Here is a 26546-nt window from a genome sequence, read left to right as displayed (position 1 = left end):
AACAACCATTGCAGTCTTCATCACCACCTTCTCTTGGTGGAAGCCTTGTATCTTCAACTTGCCTTTACTAGCTTGTATCTGTATAATACACATGTAATATTAACACTTCTACATACATTTGATGTACTTGTGCATGCTATTTCCTGCAGAAGGAGGAAGGAAGAAAGAAAATCACATTTATCCTGCTGATTTTTACGTTGAACCTGGAAGGCACTGAAATATTATGTGGATGAGAGCAGCGTAAGAACTAGAACAGCATAAAATAGAATTACACTAGCCTAATTCCTAGAGAAGTGAATCCATGAAGCAAGGCCAATGTTGACGAGGAGGACAAAAGAACATTTACATTTTTCTTAAATCCACACCTACACCTTTTCACTGCTATTCAAAGCTCTAAATCTCAGACATGTCTTCTACCCAGCATCATGATTCTACTCAGGGAAAAGAAACAAAACCTTTTGTCTTATGGAGAGTTACAACTTTAGAACCACAACTCAAATTTTGAATGTCTACTTGAATATGTTGTTCTTCATCAATAAACAGACTAAATAAGAAAATAAAAATTTGCTGAAATCTAACTAAATATGATTAATGAACAGACATTTGATAGAATTATAGTCTACTGTTAGACACTGTATGAGCAAGACAATAAAAACCTAAATTTCCAAAGACTATTAGTTTTCCTGCTCCAGCAGTTATTCCATACTGGTTTTAACGTCTTTTGGCTAGTAGAATTAAAAAACACCTTATTCATTTCAGATCTTATCGGTTAGGTCGCTTAGGTGTAATTCTTTCCCTTCATCTTTTTTTTTTCCCTTGATCTTTGGTAATTTTATACACTACATAGCTTATACTTGTTTGCTGCTCTGTATGCCTTGTGTTTTCAGTTATGATGTCCCTGCTATCAGAGTCTGATCCTAGTTTCTGTTTTCAAGGAAAGAAATGAGGGCCCAACTACAGTACTTCCAAGAAACAGGAAGATACCATGCTGTCCTTTCTGAAAAACTCCTTCTTTGGAATAATGAAGTTGGAATATCCAAAATTTTGGATTGTTGTTCAAAATGAACAGAACTGTAAACTTCATTATAATTAAGAAAGAAGTAAATATCTGATATTTTCATGAACACACAATCCGTGTTTAAAATTCTTTTTAGCAATCTGTCAGTCTAACAAATGAAAACCTGACTTCACTTAAGCCAAATTTGATTTCAGAAAGTATCAAGACAGTAGTAATAGATATCACAATATTGTACATGGAGTATTATAAATAGATGCATATGCTGGTGTTTATTGTATCAGTAACTTTTATAAAATCTTAGAATATTCTCTATTGTTTATCTAGTCAATAACTAAGCCACAAATTACCGGGGGGGGGGAGATGTTAGTTAGATTAAATTATAAAAGGGAGAAAATATAAGTGCCTAGATGATGTGCAAGTACTCTTAATGTTTAGCAGAGGACTTCAGTTCTGAACACAGTTTAATCCGTTCCCATATCCTTCGTGCCATCTATCAAATACTAGAATATTATTATATTTGGTCTCAGGTGCTGACATGGAAATTGTTATTTGTACACAGCCATGTCCAATAAACCAAGACTATTATTGAGGTATGATGAGCAGAGAACTTCAAAATAAAAGGGTCTGCATATGCAAACTTCTAGACAGTGCTTGCTGTTCAATTAAAAATATTTAGGTGGTTCATATCCACCTATGAGAATCATTGTTAGGTACTTTTTTATTTTGGCTACAGTACTCCTGGAGATACAGTATGGTATCATTTCAGTTTCTAACACTGATTTATATTCATTAATGACCTGGATGAAGGGACAGAGTGTATCCTCAGCAAGTTCACTGATGATACCAAACTGGGTGAGGTGGCTGACACCCCAGAGGGCCGTGCTGCCATCCAGCGTGACCAGAGTGTGGCCAGTAGGTCGAAGGAGGTCATTCCTCCCTTATGAGGAAAGGCTGAAAGAGCTGGGACTCTTTAGCCTGGAGAAGAGAAGGCTGAGGGGAGACCTTATTATGGCATACAAGTATCTAAAGGGTGGGTTGAAGGAGGATGGAGCCAGGCTCTTTTCAATGGTTCCAAGTGACAGGACGAGGGGCAATGGGCACAAGTTAGTACACAGGAAGTTCTGTTCAAATACACGGAAACACTTCTTTACGGTGAGGGTGACAGAGCACTGGCACAGGCTGCCCAGGGAGGTGGTGGAGTCCCCTTCTCTGGAGATTTTCAAGACCCGCCTGGAGGCAGTCCTGAGTAATGTGCTCTGGGCAATCCTGCTTTAGCAGGGGAGTTGGACTAGATGATCTCTAGAGGTCCCTTCTAACTCTGAAACTCCGTGATTCCGTGATTCTGTCATTTATAAGGTTTTAACTCCTTTTTCTTTTTTTTTTTTTAATTAGGTAATTATGAAGAAGTAAGGCAAAGAAAGAAAAAAATCCTAATCCCTATGTAACTAATGTGCTTTAATGCTTTTAATGTGGTTGCTGTCCTGGGAGAAAGCTGTTTGATCTGAAAAAAATATGCTGTGAGTTACAAATAGTAAAAAGTTAGGCATTCTCCCTACTCCCACCCCTGCCACCCCAGCCTAGATAAACTGTGTTTCAGGAGAAAACTGGTTTGTGTTAGCTGAAGTTCTCATCCAGCACATCTTTGTTGTCTGGTGAGAAATTACTGTTAAAGGAGATTACTACTAAAAGAGTTCCTTAAGAATCAGCTGGAAAATTCAACTGAAAACTGGTTTATTGTTTTGTTAATTTCAAAATACCTTTCTCTTCTGGACATTTTATATTGATGTTTCATCATTATTAGACCTGCTGCTATGAACTACCTCACCCTTAGGAACCATCAGATAAAGCTCAAGAAAATGACGTTGACTGACCTTTGAATAAAGTACTATGATGTAAAATTATTCCAACTAGGAAACTTTTTTTCATTTGCATCCCATCAGATGTAATTCACCCTACTGCAGGGAAGTTTAAAGAACACCCCAATACAGCATGGTAGATCATAATGAACAAATGGTTGTAGCACTTGTATCATAATGTCCCTAACTCTAAGTCATAAACAAAATCTCCCACAGAAAGCAGCCTCTTTGCCTACAAGAAATGTTTTTTTTTCCGCTCAGCTGACTCGGTTAAGTTGTTCTCAGTGATAGGGACGAGCTATGTTCTGGAGAGAAAGGAATGAGAATTCAGAGGATAGTAGACAGTGCCGACACAGTGAAAAATACCAGAGTTGTACTTTTTTACTGCTAGTTCACTGAGGAAAATGCAAGAAAAAATTATGGATACTTATTTTTATAAAATTAAGCCATCAGTAGCAATCAGTCATATTCAGTAAAGTAAAAATTTTAACCGTGCTATGGTTATTGCTGTTACATTTTTATCAGAGGAAAAAATTGTCAGAGGTGAGGAGGGCAAGATAATATGTAGGATTTATATCTCCAGATAATCTGTGTTTCAGAAACTAGTTTTTGTGTCAAACCAAAACTAATTGTGGGAAGGTAGTAGGATAGAGGAGAAGTTGGGTAGAAAGGAAAAGGCAATTAAACTTCAAGTCTCTACTCTGCCTTGTTCAGATGGATTTTAAGTCTCTGCTATTCCCACCCCAGTGATACCCATCACCCAGCTATTGGTTATTTTGAAAAGCGTCTCCAAATCTCCACTTTGTCTGGACTCCAATCTGGCATAGATATTGGTATAGTCATTGGAGAGGAGATCATTGGCTTACCAAAATCTTTCAGTCACGGTTGTTAAAGCTGTGCTCAGAGGGCTTAGCTGTTCTTTGTAGAACATGTCTATTGGTCTAGACAGAAAAAGAAATTTACAGAGCTCAACGTTGTAGCAGTGGAAGTTTCCCTCACTGAAGACAGGATTAGGCCCAGTCTGCTTTATTTATAATCATTCTACCAGGCATAGCGCTTCAGTATTAACCTTGTTATGTCAATAAGTCTGTGTGTATTTAGAAAAAAAAAAAAAAAGACTGGCTTTAGTGAGACAAAATGCTAAACATTAAAAGGAAGCTCTGGACCTTATTTAAACAGCGAGGACGGGACAGCATCCTGTGGCATAAAATGCTGATTTCACTGATATCTTCATCGTCTCACTTGTCCTTTTAGGGAATTTACAATGCTTATGCAAAATATTAAAATGACATTCAGATTAGTCAGAGAAGTAAAGAGATCCCAGAAAAAGCAGCTGAAGCTGTAAATGGATTTTGAGCACAAATTTAGAAGTTAAATAGTTGTGGGTGGGGGAAATAGCTTATATAGCTGTCTGCCCTCATTAGCATCAAACAAGCCTAATGGCTGTCAACTGTCACAGAAAAATTCCCCACGGAACTGCGTTACATAAATTTTTCTCTTGGTTTGGTTGAAAAGGGGATTTTCCTATAGCATTGCACACTGACATGAACTTTAGCTACAGGCTGTGACTTACCAATAGCTGACGAAAATATCAGTTACAATCCATTTCTAAAGTTTCTGCGCTATCGTATAGCTGTCCAACTTGAGGTTTCGGTTTGGGGCTTGCTATTTATTTATTTATTTAGCTGTGAATGCTGATTCCAAAGGACTTTCAATTGCTTGTTCCTCCTTTGGTTCTGAGCCTCTGCCCAGAGAAATGTGGGTCCTGCAGTCCTTTCAGCAACTCTTAAGGTCAATCCAGATCTTATCAATAGCAAAATGTTACAAAAGGGCATGATCTAAACCTCCACCCTGCTTCCAGGTCCTGACGGCAGCCACTGCCAGGCACCTCTCCCAAACCAGAATCCATCTACAAGAATCTTCTTGTCAGTGGAGGAACGTGCATCTGGTTTGGCAGAAGGCAGAATGACTAGCTGCTCTTGTTTCTAAGGTGGTGATACTTGCTCTCATCCATGCAGTTTTGCATGAAACAGTCCTTAAAAAGAAAAAAAAAAATCCTACACCCCCTTCCCTGAAGTAATGCTAGGAATAGAGACTGTTAGCCACCACCTCCCCCGCGTGCTCTCACTTCTCTGCTGCAGGCTCAAGATCTCGTTTACATGCCATCTGATGCCTTGGATCTTGCATTTTTGGCAGCAAAGTGATACAGACTTGGCAGGAATGGTTTCACTTGAATTTAGCCTCATCTGTATCTGAGCATAGCCTTTCTCCTCACAAGTCATAGATGTGGATTTGAACTTGCTTTGCTTTGTTGAGGGTACTGAACTGCGATTTCCCATTGTTTGGCCCAATGCCATCAAGATATTTTCAGATGCCTCTCAGTTGTTTTAAAAATACAACAGTCATGAGCACAGTCTCGTAGGAACATGTTAGATGTGCTTTTAACATAACTACTACACTGGCTTTTCAGAGTACTTCTGGTTTCTTGGGCGTGACCAAGTAGGGGTGCGAAGAGGAACCCAGATAGATTTCAATGTCAGCTGGAGCAAAACTTCAATGTTTTAGGAACTTTTCAAATAAAACAAGGAATGTAGACAGCTATTTGTGGGAACCTCAAGACCAGAGGTTTTGTTTGAGATGCAGGAGCCTTCCTCTGTTTTGCTGCATGGTTCCTAAGTCATCTGGCTCCATGAATGTATATGCTTATATAATCATAAGAAACATTTCTATGCAGGAAAAATGAGATGTGAGATGGGAAATAATTACTATCACTTTTTCATTCTTTTGGTTATTCAAAGCAATGAAAGGTAAGTTGAAGCCTAGAACAGGTAACCAGATCTCTACAGACACAGAAAGTCAGCTAGCTGTCATTGCAAATGAAGGGTCTCTGTGTCTCTCCTATGTTTGATGTGTCTTTTGCAGAAAAATTGGGGTATGAGAAAGAACCGGAACTGTTTTCTGTGGAACTGCTAAACTAGAGAAAGCTTATGCATGCTATCATGACTGCTAGGTTTTACACTGTGTCTCAACACCATTTATGTGTTACTGCTTTGTGAGATATTTTGAAGAACATACAAAAGAAAGTATATAAATGAAATTTATGTAGAAATGTGTCTAAATAAACTGTAAATATATGCACAACTTACATGGGAAAGATAGATGAGTAGTTTGTGCATATGTGGAAGCATGTGCTCTGTACACACTTTCCAAGCTTCAAAATATTTTCAGCCTCTCATTATATGATTTTTGTCAACAAGTTAAGTATATCAGAAACACTAATGTCTGCCAGAGAATGACCAAGCTTGGAAACTTACCATCTGTGTATACATGCAAGCATGCAAGAAACCTTAAGGGTGGAAATTCTTTGCTGAGTTGAATAGCATTGGTGCCACATTATATTAGTTTTTCACTTTGGAAGCATGATTATTTAAATAAATACTAGCTTTTTGAAAACTGCCCTGCCCCCTGTACCCCCAGTACTTTGAATAAAGAAGTAGACTTTGAAAAAAGAAATAAACTTTGATAAGTCTGCGTATAGAATTAGACATTGATGAATGCATGGGCCAAGCTGATTTAGGAACTCCAGAAAGAGAGAGCGCATGCTGTTTCTGACAGCCATACTATCCCAGACTTATCCATTTCTGGCCCTGTGAAAGCTCATACATGTTTAAAATTAACAGAGTTTTTTTTTTTTTACATATCTGAAGCTAAAGCTGAGATAAGTAATTAAGCCAAGTTATCATGCAGAGAAATGAACTGTTAGAGATATTTAAAATAACATGCCCTACCTATTCTTCAAGTTATTTTAAAGAATTCATTTTAAGGTAATTAAGCTTAGTCCTTTGGGTGAATATTAGGTTCTAATTTCCTTTTTGTAGTTAAGTGAGGCTTAAAGAAGATTGATTTTTCTTATTTAGAGGAAACATATCAACAAACCATCTTGGTAAAAATACCTCATCTCTGGGAAGTCCTTTTGTATTGAATCAGGAATACTTGGCATCCATAAGCAAACTTTTCTATCCTAAACCACGCCTGATTCCGTGAACATCTAAAACCGCATTTCAGCCATGCTTTGCTGTAAATGTTAAAATACCACTTTCTTACCAAAAGTTCCATTAGCGATTTCCATCTCTGATATTACTACTGGTGGATCTTCCCTGTGAAAATTTTATAGTCACTGACTTTCTGATTTTATGGCAAAACCACTTTGCTGCCATTTGATGGAAAAATTTTGGATATCAACTCATGCAAATTGCTACACCAGTAAAATCAGAATCATCTTTCAGCTTTCACTCTCACAGTCCTATTAAAATGTTACTATGTCTGGTGGCTCGTGCCCTACAATTCCAGTATATAACACCCTTATTTTCTGAATTGTTAAGTATTTCTAATTTCCTTATGCACATAGCAACTGAATGTTTGTTCTGGAATCAACCATACTCAACTTTGATTGAAAGGGGCGAAAAAAGACTGAGTAGACTGGCCTCTAGTCATGCAATCTAGTATCATCCTGTAATTATTTGAGCATTTGCTCCTGTTCCTCCTTTCCTGTAGATGTACTGCGTGAAAGAGAAGGGAGACATACAAGATTACACTTTCTTATTTTTCAATGCATCATAAATTTATTCACATTTGTGAATGCTCAGGTAGTGTAATGATGAAAACCATTTAAGTGTCAAATGGAGGAGAGGTGCTCAGACTGTCAGCAGTAAGTCTGATGCAGTTAATCTTCTGGACCTGTTCTGGCATTTTTCTCTAGTGTTCTGGAGTCTTATTTCAGCATTTAGGCTCAACAAGACAGGGTTAGATGTAGCTACAGTGTTGGTGGAGAATTGAGAAATCTGAGGAGCTACTCATCTGTTGTGTGGCTTGTGGAACACACCACACTAGACAGTACTAAAGTGAGAACTATAGCCTTTCCTTAGTACATCTTCCCCTTTGCAGTATATCCTTTTGAATGTTTATGATAGGTCTTTGGAGGATTTTTTTTCTAATACAACTAAAGAATATCTATCAAACAGTACTTTGAAGAACTGTATGAAATACTTCAGAATTAGGAAGCACCGCTATTGTATTAACTCAGCACTTCACCGAAGGAATATATCCTTGCTTCTTAAATTCTCTGATACTTACACATTGGGTAGCCACTAATATGGCTATTTTGTTCCTTCTAAGTGTGGTACGTCATTTAGTGTTAGGACAAACACCTCTGCATAGTGTTGCCTTGTATCATGTAGACATAACCTAAAATTATTGGCAAAGACTTTTGTGAATCCTCTCCGGTTTGTCTTTGCTATAACTAAGCGTGTTTCCTGTATCCTCTTGCACAATTATCTTCCTTCCTACTCCCAGGGTTAACATTTGTACCATTCCATCTGATAGAGGACTGTGGTTGGTTTCATTAATAGCTAGTGAATATAACTATCTGTTCACTTTGTTGTCATGGTATCAAATTCTGCAATTCAGTAGTCTACTTAAATAATAAAATGGGAAAAGAAGCCTCGCAAGACATGACTATAACACTGCAATCACAATTACCATTGTAGTTTTCTGTGAAGGAAGAACTGGTGTCTCTATTCTCAATGGTTAATTTATTTTTATGCCAACAACATTGTCATTTATGCCAGTCACGGTATAGCAAACAGAGAACTTCATGTGTAAAATGTGGCATCTTTGCACTGTAACTTGCTATGGTCAATTATTTGTATATCTGGGATTTTTCATACATATGTTACCCCTTGACCCATTTTGTAAAAAATATAATTGCTAAGATTACATTGGTTTTAGGCAAATCTTAATATTTTTTCGTTACGTCTTCCACTGGATTTCTCCTTCTGTCTTTAACCAGAATGTCAAATTGAAGCTTCTCATTCACATTTTCAATACCAGTACTTCAAAATTATCTGCTTTGTCTAGCATGTTAGGTTTTGTCTTTTCTTGCATTCTACCATCCATTGTGTTTTGGTAATAATATAGTTTTTGTAATGACAAGGTCATCTTCCTCTCCTACCACTGCAAGATGCCAATTAGGCAATTTAAAAATGTACTTTTCACTAGTTTCATACTGTGTCCTGCCTTCTGTGCATTTTTGGTCTGCTCTACTGAAAAGAACAAACTTCTGTATAAATGCAGAGTCCTTCCTAAAAGAGAACCCAGAATGTGGGCAATACAGTTTTTAGTCAAGTTGCTTATTAAATTTCTCAGTCCCTAATACAATGAAAAAAATATCCAGTAATTCTCTTTGTATCTCCACCTTATTGCAAGAATTTAGCTATATAGATTCTACATAATATAGATTCACATAAACCCAAGGCAGCTCATTTCTGTTTCTTTTACAAGAACATTTATCTCTGCTGTCCTTCAGGCTATGTATGTCGCCTCAGTCTGCTGTGACGGCCATTAAAGGTTTTGTGGGTAATTTAGCTTTCATCTCTGGCCCTGTTCATGGAGTGCGAGATACAAATGAGCTCAATTCCAGTACCGTTGAACAGAGGCTTTTCTTCGTTTATGCAATTCACGTTCTCTCATATCTCTTGAACTTTAGAAAGAGGGTCAGGAGCCATGTGAATTCTGAAATGAGTTTGGTTTTTAGAACTATTCATTCATTATATCCTTAAACTGAGCCAGGAGACCACTCCTCAGAAAAATCTCTAACTTGAGTGGTGCATGTGTAATACAGAATAAGTTAAACGTATCTAGGTATTACCTTATTGGTTAGGTTAGGACTTGGTAACAGAAACCATGTCAATGTTTCTTGGAAAGATGTCTCTACTAAAACCCTTAGTTTAACAACCAGTTTAAGTTAGAGAGAACTTTCAACAGAATTTACTTGATAGCATCTTGTTAAGGCTGCACAACATTTTGTTATAACCCCATTCTGATAACATACCTTGTAAATATTAATTATTCTTTAAGTTAAAGATTACAGTTGCTCTTTTTACATTCAGCAACGTTCAAACAGAATTGCAATCTAAACCTCTTTTGAGTGCACAATTTGGCTTGAGAATGAAAAAGGACAAATAAAAAAGTCTTAGGGAGGGGTAGAAGCTTGCGATAATTTATTCACTGGAGTAAGGATGGGACGTAAGTATCACAGAATCACAGAATGGTCAGTGTTGGAAGAGACCTCTGGAGATCATCTAGTCCAACCCCCCTGCCAGAGCAGGTTCACCTAGAGCAGGTTGCACAGGACGCCATCCAGGTGTGTTTTGAATGTCTCCAGTGTGGGAGACTCCACCACCTCTCTGGGCAGTGTACGTAGAGTCACTCTCTACCTCAGTGACTATGTATTTGCAAAAGTTGTATAACTCTGAGAGAAGGGTATGTAGGAAACCTTTTGCAAATTAAGTCACAGGCAAGTACCCAGGATCTTCATTACATGAGGTAAGAGAGTGTTAAGTTCACATCAGGGAATCAGTTAAAAATTAGCTGGTGTTCAAAATCAATTGCTTGCAGAGCCAGCATACGCAAATGGGCTCTCTGTAGACTCGCTTTCTACATTGGAGAAAGGAGGAAGTCAGCAACATCCTAAGACCCAATGGAGGGCTTTTAATGGAAGTGGGATCTAGTTTGTTCAGTGTAGGCTGGTCCACATGAACTTTTGTTTGATGGGTTACTTTTATTTTGTTGGTTCCCCATCTCCCTTGGCATAATTTTAATCGAGAGTAAGCTTTACAAATAATCAGGATCTGCCTCTAAATTATTTTTCTTTGACAGTGTGGACTACTCTCAAAAATAACAATCAAATAAGACATTACAGTTCTCTGGAAGTTCGGACGGTGACTTCTAAAAGTTTCTGGGAGCTAGAACACTAGAGTCCAAGCTAAAGAAAATTTTTGTTTCCTCCTTAGCAATAATGACTGTATGGAATGCAGCCACTGTTTCAACTAAAGATTTTGAAAACTAGTTTTAAGAACTGGCATGTCTGAACTGTCTTGAAAATTCCGCAAATCTTGTTTTTATTCTATAAATTATCACTAGTCTGCTTTTAGGGTGAGTCTAAGTATTGATACTTCCTGCTTAACATTTATCATGCCCATTGGAGAAGACTGTCCCTTAGAATGAAAACAATAATTTACCTTTGATATAATACTCCATAAGAGGTAGAAGATCTAATAAGATTTATGATATGCAAAAGGAGGGATTTGGAATTGTATTAATGTATAGTATTTAGGATATGCCTCACCAACTGAACCTGACTATCTGTGCAGTGCATCGTCATATACTGTATTACTTAAAAATGACACATGTATCCAAAGAATGCCAGCAAACTGAGTTAACGGAACGGGTTCAGGCTTAAGATAATCTGAAATTATTTTTTGTTTAAAAAGATTTTTACTGTCAAATTGTCAAAGTCATCTTATTCAGAATTAAAACCAAAAAAAAGTTATAGAAAGATAAAGGAATATTTAAAATACATTGTTTTCTATCTCACTACAACTTAAACCACGTGAAAAGAGGGTGGGAACCTAAAATACCCCCTAATCCCTTTCATAAGCAAAAAAAAAAAAAAAGGATGTATTCACACTGTCTTTTTTTCCACTTTAGGCAATTTCACTGCAAAGATAAAGAAATCTTAATTTTCTTGAATGTCTTTTGTTTAATTAGAATCTTAAACAGAACAAAATGCAGTAAAAGATATCTTTAAGTCTAGTATCAAATGAATAGAAACTAAACATCAAAAAATGTAATAATAAACTCATTCTACCCTTATAAATTGCATCTTAACACTTCCTTCATTTACTGAATACATTAAAAATAAAGACTAAATTGCTTATACCTGTCTATATTGCAATATTTTCATAGTATCTTGAGCAATATGAACTATAATTTTAGAATTTGTCATATATATCTCATTTCTTATATTTTTGTCTTAGAAGCATGCAAGAATACCCGCTTACACTTTGAGTTACTTTTAACAGTACTTCCATAAGCTTATACTGAATGAATTTTCAATTGCTAACATAAACATGCATTAATTCTTAGTTATAATTGTATAGCTGTTCCTTAACTGTTCAGAAGCAGAAAATACAATCAAATCAGTGTTTTCGCCTAAAGCCTATCCTTAATCCTAACCAAACTTGTTTTCCAGGGCCCATAAGTGTGTCAGAGCCTATGTCATTCACTGTCTGGATACTGTGAATTGTTTTAATAATAATTTTATCAATAGTGACATTTTAATAATAAAAGAAAGACAAACGTAGATCAAACATTGGTTATATTAAGGTAAATAAAAAAAACAACGGATAATTGTTAAATGTTCTAAATGGCTACTAGTCACCATTTGAGTTCTAGTCAGTACTACTACACTGGTGACGGTGGAAAGAAAGAGGTACACCTTCTGTACAGTCTGAGCTGACATATTACAAAAGCAGACACTTTGAGAACACTTAATTTTGTAGTTTGTTGCCTGTGTTTTGCCAGAATCCCAGTAGAAATTAAGATCACTGTACAGCTATAAAATTGAGATTATTCTGCTAAAATTATCAAGGGTTGAAACAGGCAGAAAAAAAGACCATAGTGGCACTAGGTAGCAAATGGAAAGGTGGAAGCTTCACAGATACTTGTCTGCCATTTCACAAGATGACACTGTAAACAACCATAGTCTAAGAAACGCCATAATGTAATCTCATCCATCAGAAAAATACAGCAATGATGAAGGAGCTGCAGTGGTGGAGAATACTAGCCAGAAGCTACTTTAATACAGAGAAAACCCCCAGTTTATAAAATAATTACTCTTTAGTAAATGTAAAGTAGTGGATTCTCCTTTATGTGTCAAAAGTTCTATTTTTCTGTGTAAATTGAAGCAATGGTCAGTTATAGCAGTTTTTATAGATAATGTTGTGTAAATACTCAATAGAGTTTGACTTTTGCAATAAATTATTGATATCTCAACAATATATTAATACTATGGTGTTAGACCTCAGAGTTTCAGGTGGTCTGGAATTTACTTAGCTCAAATGAACAGGTAGTAGACAGACAAAGGTAAAGTTATGAAATGATATTAAAAGAAAGGTTGTGGAGGCTTCATTTTGATCCTTCTTGGTTGTTTTTTTTTCACCTTTCTCCTGCAACACACACTATTGTCACATTACATGCATTTCTTGACAACATCACTATCTCTTCTTAGACTTTATTTCCCTAGTCAGGGTAAGTGAGCTGCTCTAGTTGTCTGATCTGTACTGTCTTTTTCCTTGATCAATATAGTGCCCATTTTCTGTACTACTTGTTGACAATGTCCAATCCCCTTTTTTTTAATAAACCCATTATATTTTTCAGTGCTTCCCTAAAATTACGTTTCATTTAATAGCCTCGGGGTAGCAATATTGTCAAAAGCTTTTGAAAAGTTAAATAAATTATGTCAATCAGTTCTACTTTGTCCACTTTCTGTTATGATATTTAAAGAATGCTTTCAGTATACATAATCATGTGGGATTTTGTCCTACATTTGTTTCCAAAAAATACGTGCTAGATGCAAGAATGTCATATTCCGTGATGACTAAAGCAATAGTTTCTGTCAGTATCTCCTTAGCTTGCCAGCTTTCATTTATAAATCAAATAGTCTTCTTTGTACTCTGAAACAACATGCTCCAATAATTTAGACAGCTAAACAGAACTTTCTGGTACAGAAATTAAAATAGCAGAGCACTCATTTCTTGCTGCAGGAAACAAATTCATGTCCTTCCTAAGGCAGCGCAATTGGAAGTTGGTTTTATGAGCTCATCCTGAACTCAAACTGACATTTGCTGAATATTATCCTAAGTTTGGTATGAGTTCCAGAGATAAATAATTTCTATTAGAGATAAATAATTTATTTCATCAAAATTTAGCACTCTTCAGCTCAAGATGACCAAGGGAGGGCTTATTATGGAGGATTCCAATGCCATTTATGAAGTTTATTAATGTAGGGACCACCACCGGAAACACTGCTTATCTTGGGTCAGAATTTATTTAAATACATAGGAACTGTTTAGCTGGGAAGTAAAATTTATTTTTTCTCTTCCAAGGATAATAGAAAAGGTAACGATTTTAAAATGATTTTAAAATGTAGTTCTTACAGTTGGAAATTCCACTTTGAATAACTACAACTATTGCAGATGGAACGATGTATATTGCTAAGGTCTTAGACACCTACAAATGTCAAATTATTTCTTGAATTAAATGCAGATTGTGCATAGTAAAACCCCACAGCAGCTAATGTTTAGGCCTATGGTATACCCTATGCTTGTTCTTGCATCTAAGTTATTAGTTCTTGTGCTTAAATTTGCATTAAATTTATATTTATAAATTAAATAAATTATTAAATTAATAAATTTTAAATACATATAAATGATATAAATTAATATTAAATTTATAAAATTTGCATAAATTACTTAAATTTGCAGTTGAAATTAACGCATGACTTTTCTTGGTGGCATTCTTCCTTGGAAAACTGTGATGATACATAGGCAAAAATCATGTTTTTGGTACTAGTTGTGATGACATCATCTAATGATAAAAGATCAGCCTACAATATTTTAGTATTTTTCATTCAGAATCTCTGCCACAAAAGCCAACAGGAGAAATACTATTAATCTTGAAAGGTATATATTTGGTGTATTTGGCAGCAATATCAATGCTTTTCATTGAAACAAAGTGCAAGCTATCACTGGAAGAAAATAGTATTTATAGGAAGAAATGTCTTTTATTTCTGAGTTTTTCTAAAATTTGTTTTAGTTGCCTCATTTGTATTACAGTTGTTGCTTGTATGAACGTTTTCTGGGAAACCAGAGTTGTTATGTATTTATTTGGGGTACTTGTCTGTGATCTGTATGTGCTGTGGGAGTTGGTGCTAGAAAACTATTTGGTTTTGTTTAAACAAAAGGGACAGTGACATTGGAGCTCCAGGAGCACTACAGGCAGGGGAAAACATACATTTTAAAACTTCATTCAGGAAAAATCTCTCCACACACGAACATCTTTGTTAATGTCTTGTAGTTCTAGGACTCATTTCCTCTGAGAAGTACTGTTGCACTCAATATTAAAAATTAAAGGTATCGAGGGAAGCATTTATTTCAACATACTGGTAATCAAAGCTGTTTCATTGAACTGGGTGCTCTGGGAATGGAAACAATCCAGTACTTGTCTCATGTGGTACTGGAGGAGATAGGGGAATTACACTGTAGGAACTGGTCCTTCGCTAGTTTATTCCCAAAGAGTTTCTTGGTTTATATGAAGTAGGGTGAGCTCCCAGGAACTTCTGAAGAATGAGGACACATCCAAGACCCATCAGAAGTCTTCCTAGATAAAGATGGAAGAAAAACTACTGGAGGACAAGCATGATTGCTATGGAATGAAAAAACAAAGGTGTTTGGGGAAGAGTCAGGTGATTCTAGATCTTCCTGTAATGTCACTGAACTGTATATAGCAAACTGACAACTACAGCTGTTATCGACTGAGGTTCATGCAACCTGCTTGTACTGCTCTGCTCTTTGTCTAGGTTTCGAAATACTGAATTTTACATTTATGCTTCATAATTTGCAGCATCACCGTGAGCTCCAGTAATGTAAGATGAAAGAAAGAATATTGCAAGCTAAGACAAAGAGGGCTGTTAAAGCTGTATGAGGATTTGCACAGCATCCAATCCTATCTGACTCTTTGTAACCAATGCCTTTCCCCTTCCTTTAGGGTTAGGTGCATTAAAGTAAAAATCAAGCAATTTATTCTAGACCCAGTGGAGGTGAAAGTATGATGATCTCTCCCTCAGGCTGAATGTTTTCCTGGGTTCTACAGGAACAGAAAAACAAATAAATCATGGAGTATCTTCTAACTCAGACTGTAATTCAGTTTTCCATTCAAGCTCTTCAGTAGTGATCTGTCTTGTTGCTTGACACTACTGTTCTGTTTGTAATACCATTTGCCTCTTTAAAGGCAATTTCCTTTAAAAAGTAAACACATAGTGAAAATTACTCCAACAGTGGAATGCATATTTTTTTAAAATAAGAAAAAGTGTTTGTGCTTTCAAGGTAGGTCTCTATATGTGCATGTGCTAAAGCATCTCTCTGTTTTTAATTAATCTTTAAAAATCATGAATATAGTTGACTTTGCTATAGAAGCTACTGGGCAGATGTAATACATGTCAAGGTGCAAGTTTTCAATCATTTGCACAGTGAATATGCATAGAGAGTTTTTATGTAGAGATACTGCCTGTATTTATAGCTTGAGAAGTCAACAAGTCAGATAACTCGGAACACACACAAATCATATCCCTTAAATATTGTGTGAGCTAATGCATATACTCCCTAATTCAGTTCTGATTGCTGATGACAACTTCAGAGAGAAATAGAGTATTTATTGTAGGGGTCATAGTAGTGTAGAGAAATTGCTGAAACATTTTTAATTGTTTATTACTGCCTATGTTAAACTGACTTCAGCTTAAAAATGTCGAAGAGTACGAATATAGTGGAGCACAAAACGTATTGGAAGCTCAGAGCCCCTCTGAGGAAATGGAAAACATGATGCAAAAATGTTTTCAGAAATAAAACAGCAATATATTTGCTTTCCACATAACAGTCACCAGCCATCCAGATGAATATCCTTATTGGGAAAAAAATCAACCAGCCAGTGCTCTTAAATATCTGCCTAGACAGAAAGGTTTGCAACTAAGTATTATGAAAAGTATGTATGTTCCAAAACCACTCTGTGGCACCACTCTCTGCCTCCATCAGCTTCCCTACCAATCAGGTAATTGCTTTTCCTCCAGTTCATTAATTTTCTACCTACCATACAACCAAATTATTGATTTCTCCCCTCACCCCCAATCAAATCTAGCTCTCCTTCAATTTCCCCATTTTCTGCTCTACAAGGGCCCATAATTGCATGGTGTCTTTCCCATCAGCTCTCGCCACCACATTGCCCGAGGCACTCATTTTTAACAGCTGAAAACTGATATAAGTCAGAGTGTTGCTCAACATGATCACAGCATAAAGATAGGACTTCTTCCTCCTTCTTCCTATCAAAAGCTATTACTCCACATAAACCTGCAAAGACAGGCTATTACTTCTGCTTACTGTTAATTGTTTCTTCAGATAAGACATACCATTTACTTGGTGTCATACTGTTCCGTATTACAAGTATGGATGCTGACTTAACAGAGTTTTACTGTGAAGGGAATTAAACTGTCAGAACATCTCCACACTTGTGCGCCATGGCACTAAGTTCTTGAGTTTAGCATGAAATAACAGAAAATCACTTTAAGAACAAATAAACCCAAAGCCTCTCTTTTGTAGTAATTGCATTGTTTATGTACTGCTAAATTAATAGAAAAGGGAGGTGATTAGCAACTGAACTACAAGTGTCCCAAGATATCCTCTTTCGTACTAATGTGGGAATGGGCCAGAATCTGACAAAATTTTTGCATTTCATATGAGGTATAACAAAATGCAAGAATCTATTCAGGGTCCTTCTCTTTGAGGAGCAGAGCAGGTTTGATCTGCCTGTGTGCATGGGTGTGCATGTTTGTATTTTCACATTTTGTGGTATAAGGCATTTAAATTAGCTGATGGTTTCCGTTGTAACTGTGTATTTACTCTTTTTGAGGGTCATTTCAATTCTCACTGATGTTACTGGAAGACGTTATTGACGATTTAATTTTATTTTTTCTTACCATACTAGATTCTGTCTACGCACCTAATGTGTTAAAAAGTTATGTAGTTAGTGGCTTCAAATTGCACCTATTTTGAGTAAATGAGTTCGGAGTATACAAAAGCTAGCAGAAGCCCCTACAGAACTGTCAGCTCCTCTCAGGGCTGGTGAGCGTTCACCCTCATGCTTGTTTACAAGTAGCACTCATAGCTATAGACTCTCAAATGACAAGTGGAACTTGAGAAACTGTAATGGTAGAAGTAAGGGGACTCTGCAATGATATGTGAATCCTCTGTGGACCTCCTGTGGTAAAAAATAAGGTGTTAAGTGGTTTATTTTACTTAACCCAGAGTATTCCTTAGGATTTTAATAATGGTGATAAAATCTCCAGTTCAGTTTCTTTTCTAAATTTGTCTGATACCAATTTATGACCTCTGCTAATTGCATAACTTTTTAGAAATTATTGGTGAACTCTAGTGTAATTTCAGTTGTAGCTTTTCTTCTGTACATGATACAATATAATAGAAAAATCAATCTGAGATTTTGGAGTATTTGATATAAAAGACAGAACATATTAAAACTAGAGAATGGATTACAGAGAAATATCTCTCCTCTATGTCCCCTCTCCCACATTTTGTGGCATGTTCGAGGTTTTTTTGGTTTTGTTTTTTTTAAGACTATCATAAAAAGTCCTTTATAATAGGGAGATGTTCCCTGAGCTCCCAGTCTGCACATTCCAGCTTCATTCCTCGGCTCCTCTGCTTATTATTTTGCCTATACAAGACTTCAGCACTTTTTTCTTGTCTACCCTTCCCAATGGTTATAATCCTACCTTACATATTCTTTCTCACATACTTCTTTACTGTTTTCCCATTTGCTGATTTTTTTCTTTTCCTTTTTTCACAGTTCTCTAGAAGTAACTGCACAAGTCAATTAGCTTGTAATTATTATGAGAAGCAAACTAGGGGTGGAAGAACAATAATAAAGAGATTTCTATGTGGGTGTCTGAAAATCATAAAGCAGCACCGAGACACTCAAATGTGTATCTCACTTCACCTTTTAGTACTACCAAGGGTAAAATAAAACTAGTCCTCATTTGTTTTCACTCCTTCAGGAGCAAACCCTTGCCTAAACTAGTCTGAATAAAAATAGTGAGTTCTTGTCACAGTTGTAGCCACCGCCACCTGAAAATCATTATAACTTGCTCAATCTTATGAATCTCTTTATGTTACTAGCTAAAGGATTGTTGACTCTTCAACCAAAAAATACCAACACTTCAAGGACAGTGGTACAATCTGACCTCTAAACTATGTATCTCTTAAAAGCATGGGATAACTGTGCTACAAGAAGCCATGTCCTCTTTTTTGTGGCTTACCCTCCTTTTTCTTTTATTTAAAAAGAAATTATTCCTCTGTTGCAGGTGATAATACATGGATGATTTATGCACTTCCTGAACAATGATTGTGCTTCACCTCCACGTATAGCTGGTTAATGGATTATACAGCCAGAAGTGTTAGCTATGGCTACTATGTAGAGCAATTTTTAGACTTCAGTCTTTTCTGAATTCATTCCTATTTGAATTTGAATGTATTACTACTTTCCTTTTTAGGAACAATCTTTAAAATTTTCAAATCATGGGGAATCCATTGCCAATTATGATTAATTAAGCAGTAAAGAATCTGGCATCAGAATAAATTTGCTACTTGCTTCAATTCTGAATTTGTCCCACTTGCTCTTCATCCTTGCATCTTACAGTTTTGTCTGCTGTAGATAATAACAACTTCTAAAATTTTTCTTACCCGTGGAAAGGTACAGGAAACAGATTCATTTTTCAGCCTTCTCTGTTCTCAGCCCTCATTATTCCCTTATTAGACATAGTAGTCAAGTAATCATTCTCATAGCCAATCTGGAAGTCCCTCCAGTTTATCAGCTCTGGATGCTAGCACTGCACTGAGCATTCAGGAGCTATCACCCCTGCACCAAGCACCACGATGTTGTTATCACTTATCTTATGTTCAGCATTCCTGTTCATACATATAATTAGACCCTCTGACTAAGCAGCACAACCCAACTCCTGTTCACTTAATTGTTCACTATAAATCTCCCTTCAGAATTTGCTTTGTCTGAGAAAAAAAAAAAATCCCCTATCTCCCTATTTATATGTCTAAAGGTCTGATGGCCTGCTTTCCACAGCCAGAGATAAGTCAAACGCCACAGAAAGGTCTGTACCTGAGGATGTGGCTTGAAAGAACAACTCAAAGCAACTCGGGGGGTTTTTTCTGACCACTGACTGCAATGGTTAGAGGCTTAGCACTCTGTACTCACTCCTGCTCTTGAAGACCAGCGACAAATAACTTCCTACTGAAGCAAGACCAAGAGGTCAAAAGAGCACCTATGAATACCATCTTGCTTGCAGCAAGTGGGTCTGATCATCAGATCACCTGTACCTTTAGATGTACAATACTTTAGGCATTTCAAGTGACATAATATATATTTCAATGATTAAGAAAACACTGAGACATCTATGAATTGTAGTTATTGTTGGAGTCTGACTGCAAAGAGAGCAAAGAGAGCATTCATCATCCAGTTCCTGTAATCCTATTTGATTTTGAGGTGAATGGGAATATAGCTAAAGAGCAATTAGCCCAATGTTGTTATTTTAATTTGGACACGGTTTATTTTCTTTTCATTGACAGCCATCATGCTCTAAAATAGAGGATATTTTCATCTACTGTTGCAAATACTATTTAATTACACCTATTTGTTTGGGGTTTTATTAGCCTTTCTCCATTTCTAACTTTATTTCTAACTTATTTAGAAACAGTAATCATTTTCTGTCTGAGAGCAGCAAGTACAACCTGCTTTGCCTAGAAAAAATATTTATGAAGCAGAAGATCTAGAAAATATTTTCCATCAATTTTACATATAATGCTGTGCCAGCATCAAATCCTCCACTCCAACAATGTTCACCTGAAACTGAGATAAACTACACTGTGTGGGCGTGGTAAATCCACATCCTCCCAAATGATGCTGTATTACCTCTTCCTCCCACAAAAACACCATTATTGAAATGACTGAGGAGAAAGAAGGTAGGAAATAGCCTCTTGTGCTTTCCTTCATCACAGGGATATAAATCTTGGAAGTAGGACCACTCATAGAAGTGATGTGGAGATAGCTGTCCCACAGCTTCCACATGTGTGTTGGGCAGGGGAAGGACTTTATGAGATTCTTACCAAGTACAGCCCCCAAATGTACTTCAGAAAGGTTTGTGAAACCTTTCTTGGCTCTGAGATTTAGGCTGGTTTCTAAAAAAAGAAATGTGATTCTCTTGTCCTCCGAGGTCCTCCCCCACAAAACAGAGATGGCGAAGTACAAAAGCTCCGTTAGCGTCTCATTGAGAGAAACACTGTAGAGTGAGTTCAGACCTCAAACCCCACTGACCTCACAAGGAGGAGATACTTTGCTTTTTCCTGCATCACTGGTAAAGATTTTATCAATTCAGATAACAATAAGGTTAATGTGTCTTGCGTATTGCAAATTATTTCAGCGGCATGTTTAATAAAATTATATTTCTATTAAACATAGGCCTTGACTGTAATTGAACTGAGACATCCATAAAGATACCAGTAGATAATTTAGTTGCAAAGAGCTATGTTTTGAAGCAAATAGGGATTTGTTTTCAGTAGGGAAAGCAACCTATTGATTTAGACATGTTCTGCTGAAAGTACAAGTTTTACTGCTGTTTATTCTTTGTGAATAGGGTTGTTTGAGTACCTTTTATGTTTTGTTCAAACCTCCAATAATTATCAAAGGATTGCATTTTAAAATGTTTAGCAATTCAATGAAGTACAGATCTCACACAGTTACTTAGTTTCTTTCAAAAATATTTTCTCTGTGAAAGCTACCTTGCCTTCCTGTGGCTCAGGGTATTACAGTTCTCATTTTGTGAGGGGAACGCTGAGTCTATGTGCAAGCTTCAAATAATTGGTTTTCTTTGGATGACAATATAGGCTTTCATTACAAAGCCCAGATTTTTCAGAATGCTGAAGCACAGCTGGTGTTCTTTGAATGGGGGAAGTCGATGTTTCAAATTCTTGGAACCTTCAGAACGTTTTGAGATTGATCGTGTGTTTTTTCATGGTAAACTGGATTACTCAGAGGAATGCTACTAATGAGAAAGCGAGCCTGTCATCTCTCCAAGTGTGGTGTGACCTACACAGTAATGATCAGACACAACCTGATTACAATTTACTGGTTTTTATGCATACACATACCCACAAATATCGTATTATATGATATGTCTTCCCTAGCATATCTAATGAAACGCGTACATCTTTTGCTGAGAAGCACCAGAAGTAAAGCCTATCCCCACACTCCCCTTGAAGACAGACCAGTGCAGAAGAATTCACAGAGTTAAATACTCTTTACTTATCAAAAAGGAAATTCCAAAGCTGCTCTTTGTGCATGGTAATAAATTGCCCAACAGTAGCCCAATAGCATCATTTAAGACCTGTTCTTCCACAAGCCTTAGTTTTGACACAAGTTAAGCTGTAAATAGGTAATAATAGGTAAATAGAAACAAATTTCTGCTCTATAAATAAAAATTTTTTTTTAATTGAGTTTTGATTAGCACCAAAAGGCAAAAGAACTCCTCAAGAATAGATAAATTTCTGCCCAGACAGATGGATAACTGTGCTGTATCACAGGCTGAATTTCTGAGTGGTCCTCAGGGTCAGAGCCAGAAACTCAATTTCAAGAACCAGTTTGAAAACTCCATGTATTGATAATTATATTAGGCTCATCTGTGACAGAAAAGAATTCTAGGGCTGAGCTAAGCATGAAGCTAAATATTAAGACCTTAAAGATTTAAAACAGGACTAATACCAATTAAGATTTGAGCACTCAGACAGGTGTTGAGAGTTAAGCTTGTTGGCAGCAAACTTTCTACAATGGTTACCTCTCTCTAGTGCACTCTGGCCTCCCACAAGATTCCATTTTCTTTTGTTCACACAGACCCAGTTTGTAGAATCATTCTTTGTTTCTTTGATGTTCTTTCCCTGTTTTTGAACTATTTCTGACATCTGCCAGTCTAAATAATTGTTCTTGGGCTGATATTTGCCTCTGAGTTTACCTTGAGGTACCGATGCAAAATTCCATAAGAAAGCAAATTTCGTTACCAGTGACAGAAGAGCTTAAGTAATATAGATAATACATAAGTCATCATAAGGCATAATGAAAAGAGTGATACTAATTTTGCGATGGTGGGTGTTAGACAAGCAGTTCAGTATCTTTCTAAAATTAACTCATTAAGTATCATGCTATATTCTGAGAGAGAAATTTGGAAAACAACTTCATCTCTATAAGTGTTAGCTTCTGCAGTAAAGTTCCTAGTAGGGTTTGAACTTCTCTCTCCAAGGCTTTTCCTTGCCTATTATTTTTACCATGAGACAGGCAGGTATTGGCAAGACATTTGAAAAGGTGCTTAACAGTCTTGAACTTGGAAGAAAGAGCCCACTGAAGTTCATGAGCTTGCAATCGCTAGTGTCATGCTTTTCGCCATGGGGTTCATTCTGCATCTTAAACCATGTTACACTGAAGATACAGAATGATTGAAAATAGTGACTCTTATACAGGGGGGCATTCACTGAATGACAGCCATCTGATGTGACCATTAATTGCTTGCTCCTGTAACTTGAGGTTACAGTATTCCCTTTTTCCATAGTGTGCACCTGGCCTCAACTCAAGAAATAAGAAAAAATCCAGACCACCAGTAATAAAATGTCCATTTTTTTCCAAAGAAAGCCTCAATAAGTGATGATCTAAATTAGTGAAGCTTGATAAGTATGATAAGAAAAATCACTGTCAAGCATGTCACATGGTTGTAAAAAGAACCTGTCAGACAGAGATGAGAAAAATTTTCAGAGAATCAGTATCAGAATTCAGGCAAAAAATAGAATAAATGAAAAAAGTTTTAAATGGTAAGAAATTAATTATTTGCCATTTTTAAGGACCTTTGCTTTCCTGATTTTATTAATTTCTTACTGAGCCAATACACTTTCTGCTAGTGTGAGAGCAAGGAAAGCTTTCTTTTCTGTATAATAGGAGACTTTACTATTTCCTGAGAATTTTGATCAACTACTTGATGAAATTACTTGATGAAATCGTACACACATACGTGTCACAAAAATTGGTTTCAGACAGTTCAGAAGTTGCTGAATATTGTTCACTTGCAAATTAAATCATTAATTTTGCTAATCCCTGAAAAGAAGTGACAATAAAGTAATCACATTTCTGGTCTCTACACGGTCATTTTTTTCAACCATCCAATAGCTGAAAAAGTAATATGCATTACTAGTTTTACTTTCTGCTTTGAAACTTCATTCTCTGACAGTAAGTCAGTTTTACTGCAGCTTCTGTTCCTCACAAGCTATTAAAAATAGGCAAAATGGTTTACAAAATTAGTTTAGTTTTCAGTCAAAATTAAAGTGATTCATACCTAAAGCACTGGACAGCACACAATAAAACAGAAAGGTTCCTATCAAGAAGGCTTGGGGTGAGAGGTCATGTTATATGTTGATGTGCAGCCAAGTAGTAAGCAGTGTCTTTATTGCCAACTTTTTCAACTTGTTTTTTTTTAACATAGTTTGATGCAGACAGAGATGAAGAAGAAGTGTTCTTTGACATAAGTTCGGCAGTTGACAGTAAACTATTTGCAAACAAAGAGGCTGCAGCAGGTGAGTTAATGTAAGATTTAAAGAACCACATTTTGTACTTCATTTGATATTGGTGGGATGCCTTTTTCATATTCCTCAAGTATGGATGTATGTACTGTAGCAAAGTCTTGACCGACTTCAAACATTTGCACAACCAAAGGCAAAAAAAATCTCTTTACACTTGGAAATTTCATACAACTCACTTAACATCTTGTTTATCTACAACTCACCTTAAAACAGTATGGACAGTCCACTAAACAACTATATCATTAATACAAAAACTTTATATGTTGATTGTTTCCAGTTGTCAGCTACCTGTTTCAGTTCCAGATGATACCTCAGTGTTCACCAGAAAAACAGTCCTGTGAGATTAATGATCATACTTCCTCCCTAATAATTGGTACTAATTCTGAAACTGTGTGTGAATAGAAGTCGTGTTTGGGGGGTTTATTTATTTATATATTTATTATTTGTGCTTCCTGAGGCTTGAATGTCTTCAAAGAAAAACCCTTTGAGAGACAAAGGACTGCAAAAGTATTGAAGCTAAAAGTCAAAGCACTGAAAGTCCATAACATCTGTCAGAAGTATTTTGCTTGAGGGGAAATGTTCCTTGGTAACTTCACAGCTTTTTCTTTTTACAGATAGTGTCTCTGGCTGCTTTCAAAATAGACCATGAGGGTTATATAGGTAGATGATGTCATAAATGTCTTATGAAGCAGCACACAAAAAGAAAAAGAAAATTCTAGGTGAAATATTTTCCTGTAAAATTGACTAGCTTTACTAAAATTAAGATTAGATATGTATAGTAGAGAAAATAGTGTATCTGATCTCCTCTGTTGAAGGAAAACTCACCTGCCATAAGTTGGCAGACAGGGTAGCTTCAGTTATTTGTAATCATGAACAATCATCTGGGGGCTGCCAAGGAAGGAGGAATTGGTGAAGCACAATGAAGTCTAGTGGTAGTGGTATATCTATTATCTCTTTTTGACAAAGGGGGGATTACTTTTTTCTACTAGCGAGATATTTGCAAGGAGCAGTGCTTCAGACAGAAAGATTAGGTCGTATTTTAAAGATTTGAAAGGGGATTCCAAGCTAGCTGACCTACAAAACCCACCCATAAGGGTAGTTTTGATAATGTTCAAAATGAGGTAAAGATGAATTATCAAGGTGGGAGGGGGTGGGGGTGAGGTTGAGGATGTTAAAAAGTGCATTAGCTAAAGTCCAGGTTTCTAGTGGCCATCTTCAAGATAAGATGTACACAAGAACAAAGACTACTAGCTTTCTCTGTTAAGTGTCATGCTTACCTCTTTTGTGCTTAGCCTTATTCCTAGAGGCAAGAGATTGATTACAAACCTAAAATGGCATTCCCACTGTATATCATTGTTATCGATAATTACTTGTGGATTTCCTAATTAAATGAGCTAAGTACTGAATAGCAAGAAGAAGAAAGAAGTGGCAAACAGATTGACAAAAGTTAAACAATTTGCACAAATTGGTTGTGATTCTGGATGAGTTCCAGTCAGTTCCTTGAAAGTCTGAGCTACTTAATAAATTCCTCAGCAAAATAATTGTAGAGCCATGAGCTTTATCAGAAGTTGTGCCATGCCACAATCATCTGATTGGTGCCTAACCTGAGCACCAATAATAGTAAGGAGATTTGAAATAGGATTTCTAGAGATCCTATAAGACCAGATATTTAACTTTTAGAGGTCGCAATTCCAGCATTGTCTTGGTCTCAGTTTTTGTCTTTTAATCTTATTAGTGGTATTGCAACATATTTTGGTTCCTCGTGGCTAACATAAACATAGTATTTCTATTTTCATGCCTCCACGTCAATCTAATTCATATGTTATACCTGTAAAACCCAGTTGTAATCAACTGTGTAACGATATATGGTGAAAGGAAACAACTGAATATTTTTATAGATTAAAATATGATTTTCTCATCATTGCCTTCTACGACATATTGTCTGTTGCTAAGAGCAACAACCTGTCATGACACTCAACAGTGTAAGGTTGCAATAAAATTTCTATTAGAAGCTGCATGCTGAGAGCAAAATTAAAATGTAATCATTCTAATGCTAATCAGTCCTTCCGTAAATTATTTCTGTTATATTCCACTTGAAATTTATCTTCTAAACATTTGTCTTGCCCAAGTGCTTATATGCAACATGTATTGAGTTATTAGACAGTGCTTCAGACCATTTTCCATAACATAAAAAGACATTTTTATTTTATTGAGCTTAAATATGCTATTAAGAGAAGCAACATGTTTCACAGGATAGTCTTAGATTACTTTTGTGACAGTCAGTGTTGAACAGCTCAAATACTATAGTTG

General features: G+C 36.3%; 1 protein-coding gene across 1 annotated transcript in view; it reads left to right on the top strand.

Annotated features, from left to right (window-relative positions):
• The window catches only part of AK5 (adenylate kinase 5), a 96223-nt gene that overhangs the window by 23077 nt on the left and 46600 nt on the right, over positions 1-26546 (top strand). The window contains exon 6 of the mRNA XM_082484482.1: positions 24140-24230. Coding sequence (XP_082340608.1) covers positions 24140-24230 — 91 coding nt within the window. The remainder of the gene's footprint in view (positions 1-24139; positions 24231-26546) is intronic.

The sequence above is a fragment of the Vanellus vanellus genome (assembly GCF_965231255.1).
Source record: "Vanellus vanellus genome assembly, chromosome: 5".
NCBI lineage: Eukaryota > Metazoa > Chordata > Aves > Charadriiformes > Charadriidae > Vanellus > Vanellus vanellus.
This window is presented reverse-complemented; position numbering and strand designations above follow the sequence as displayed.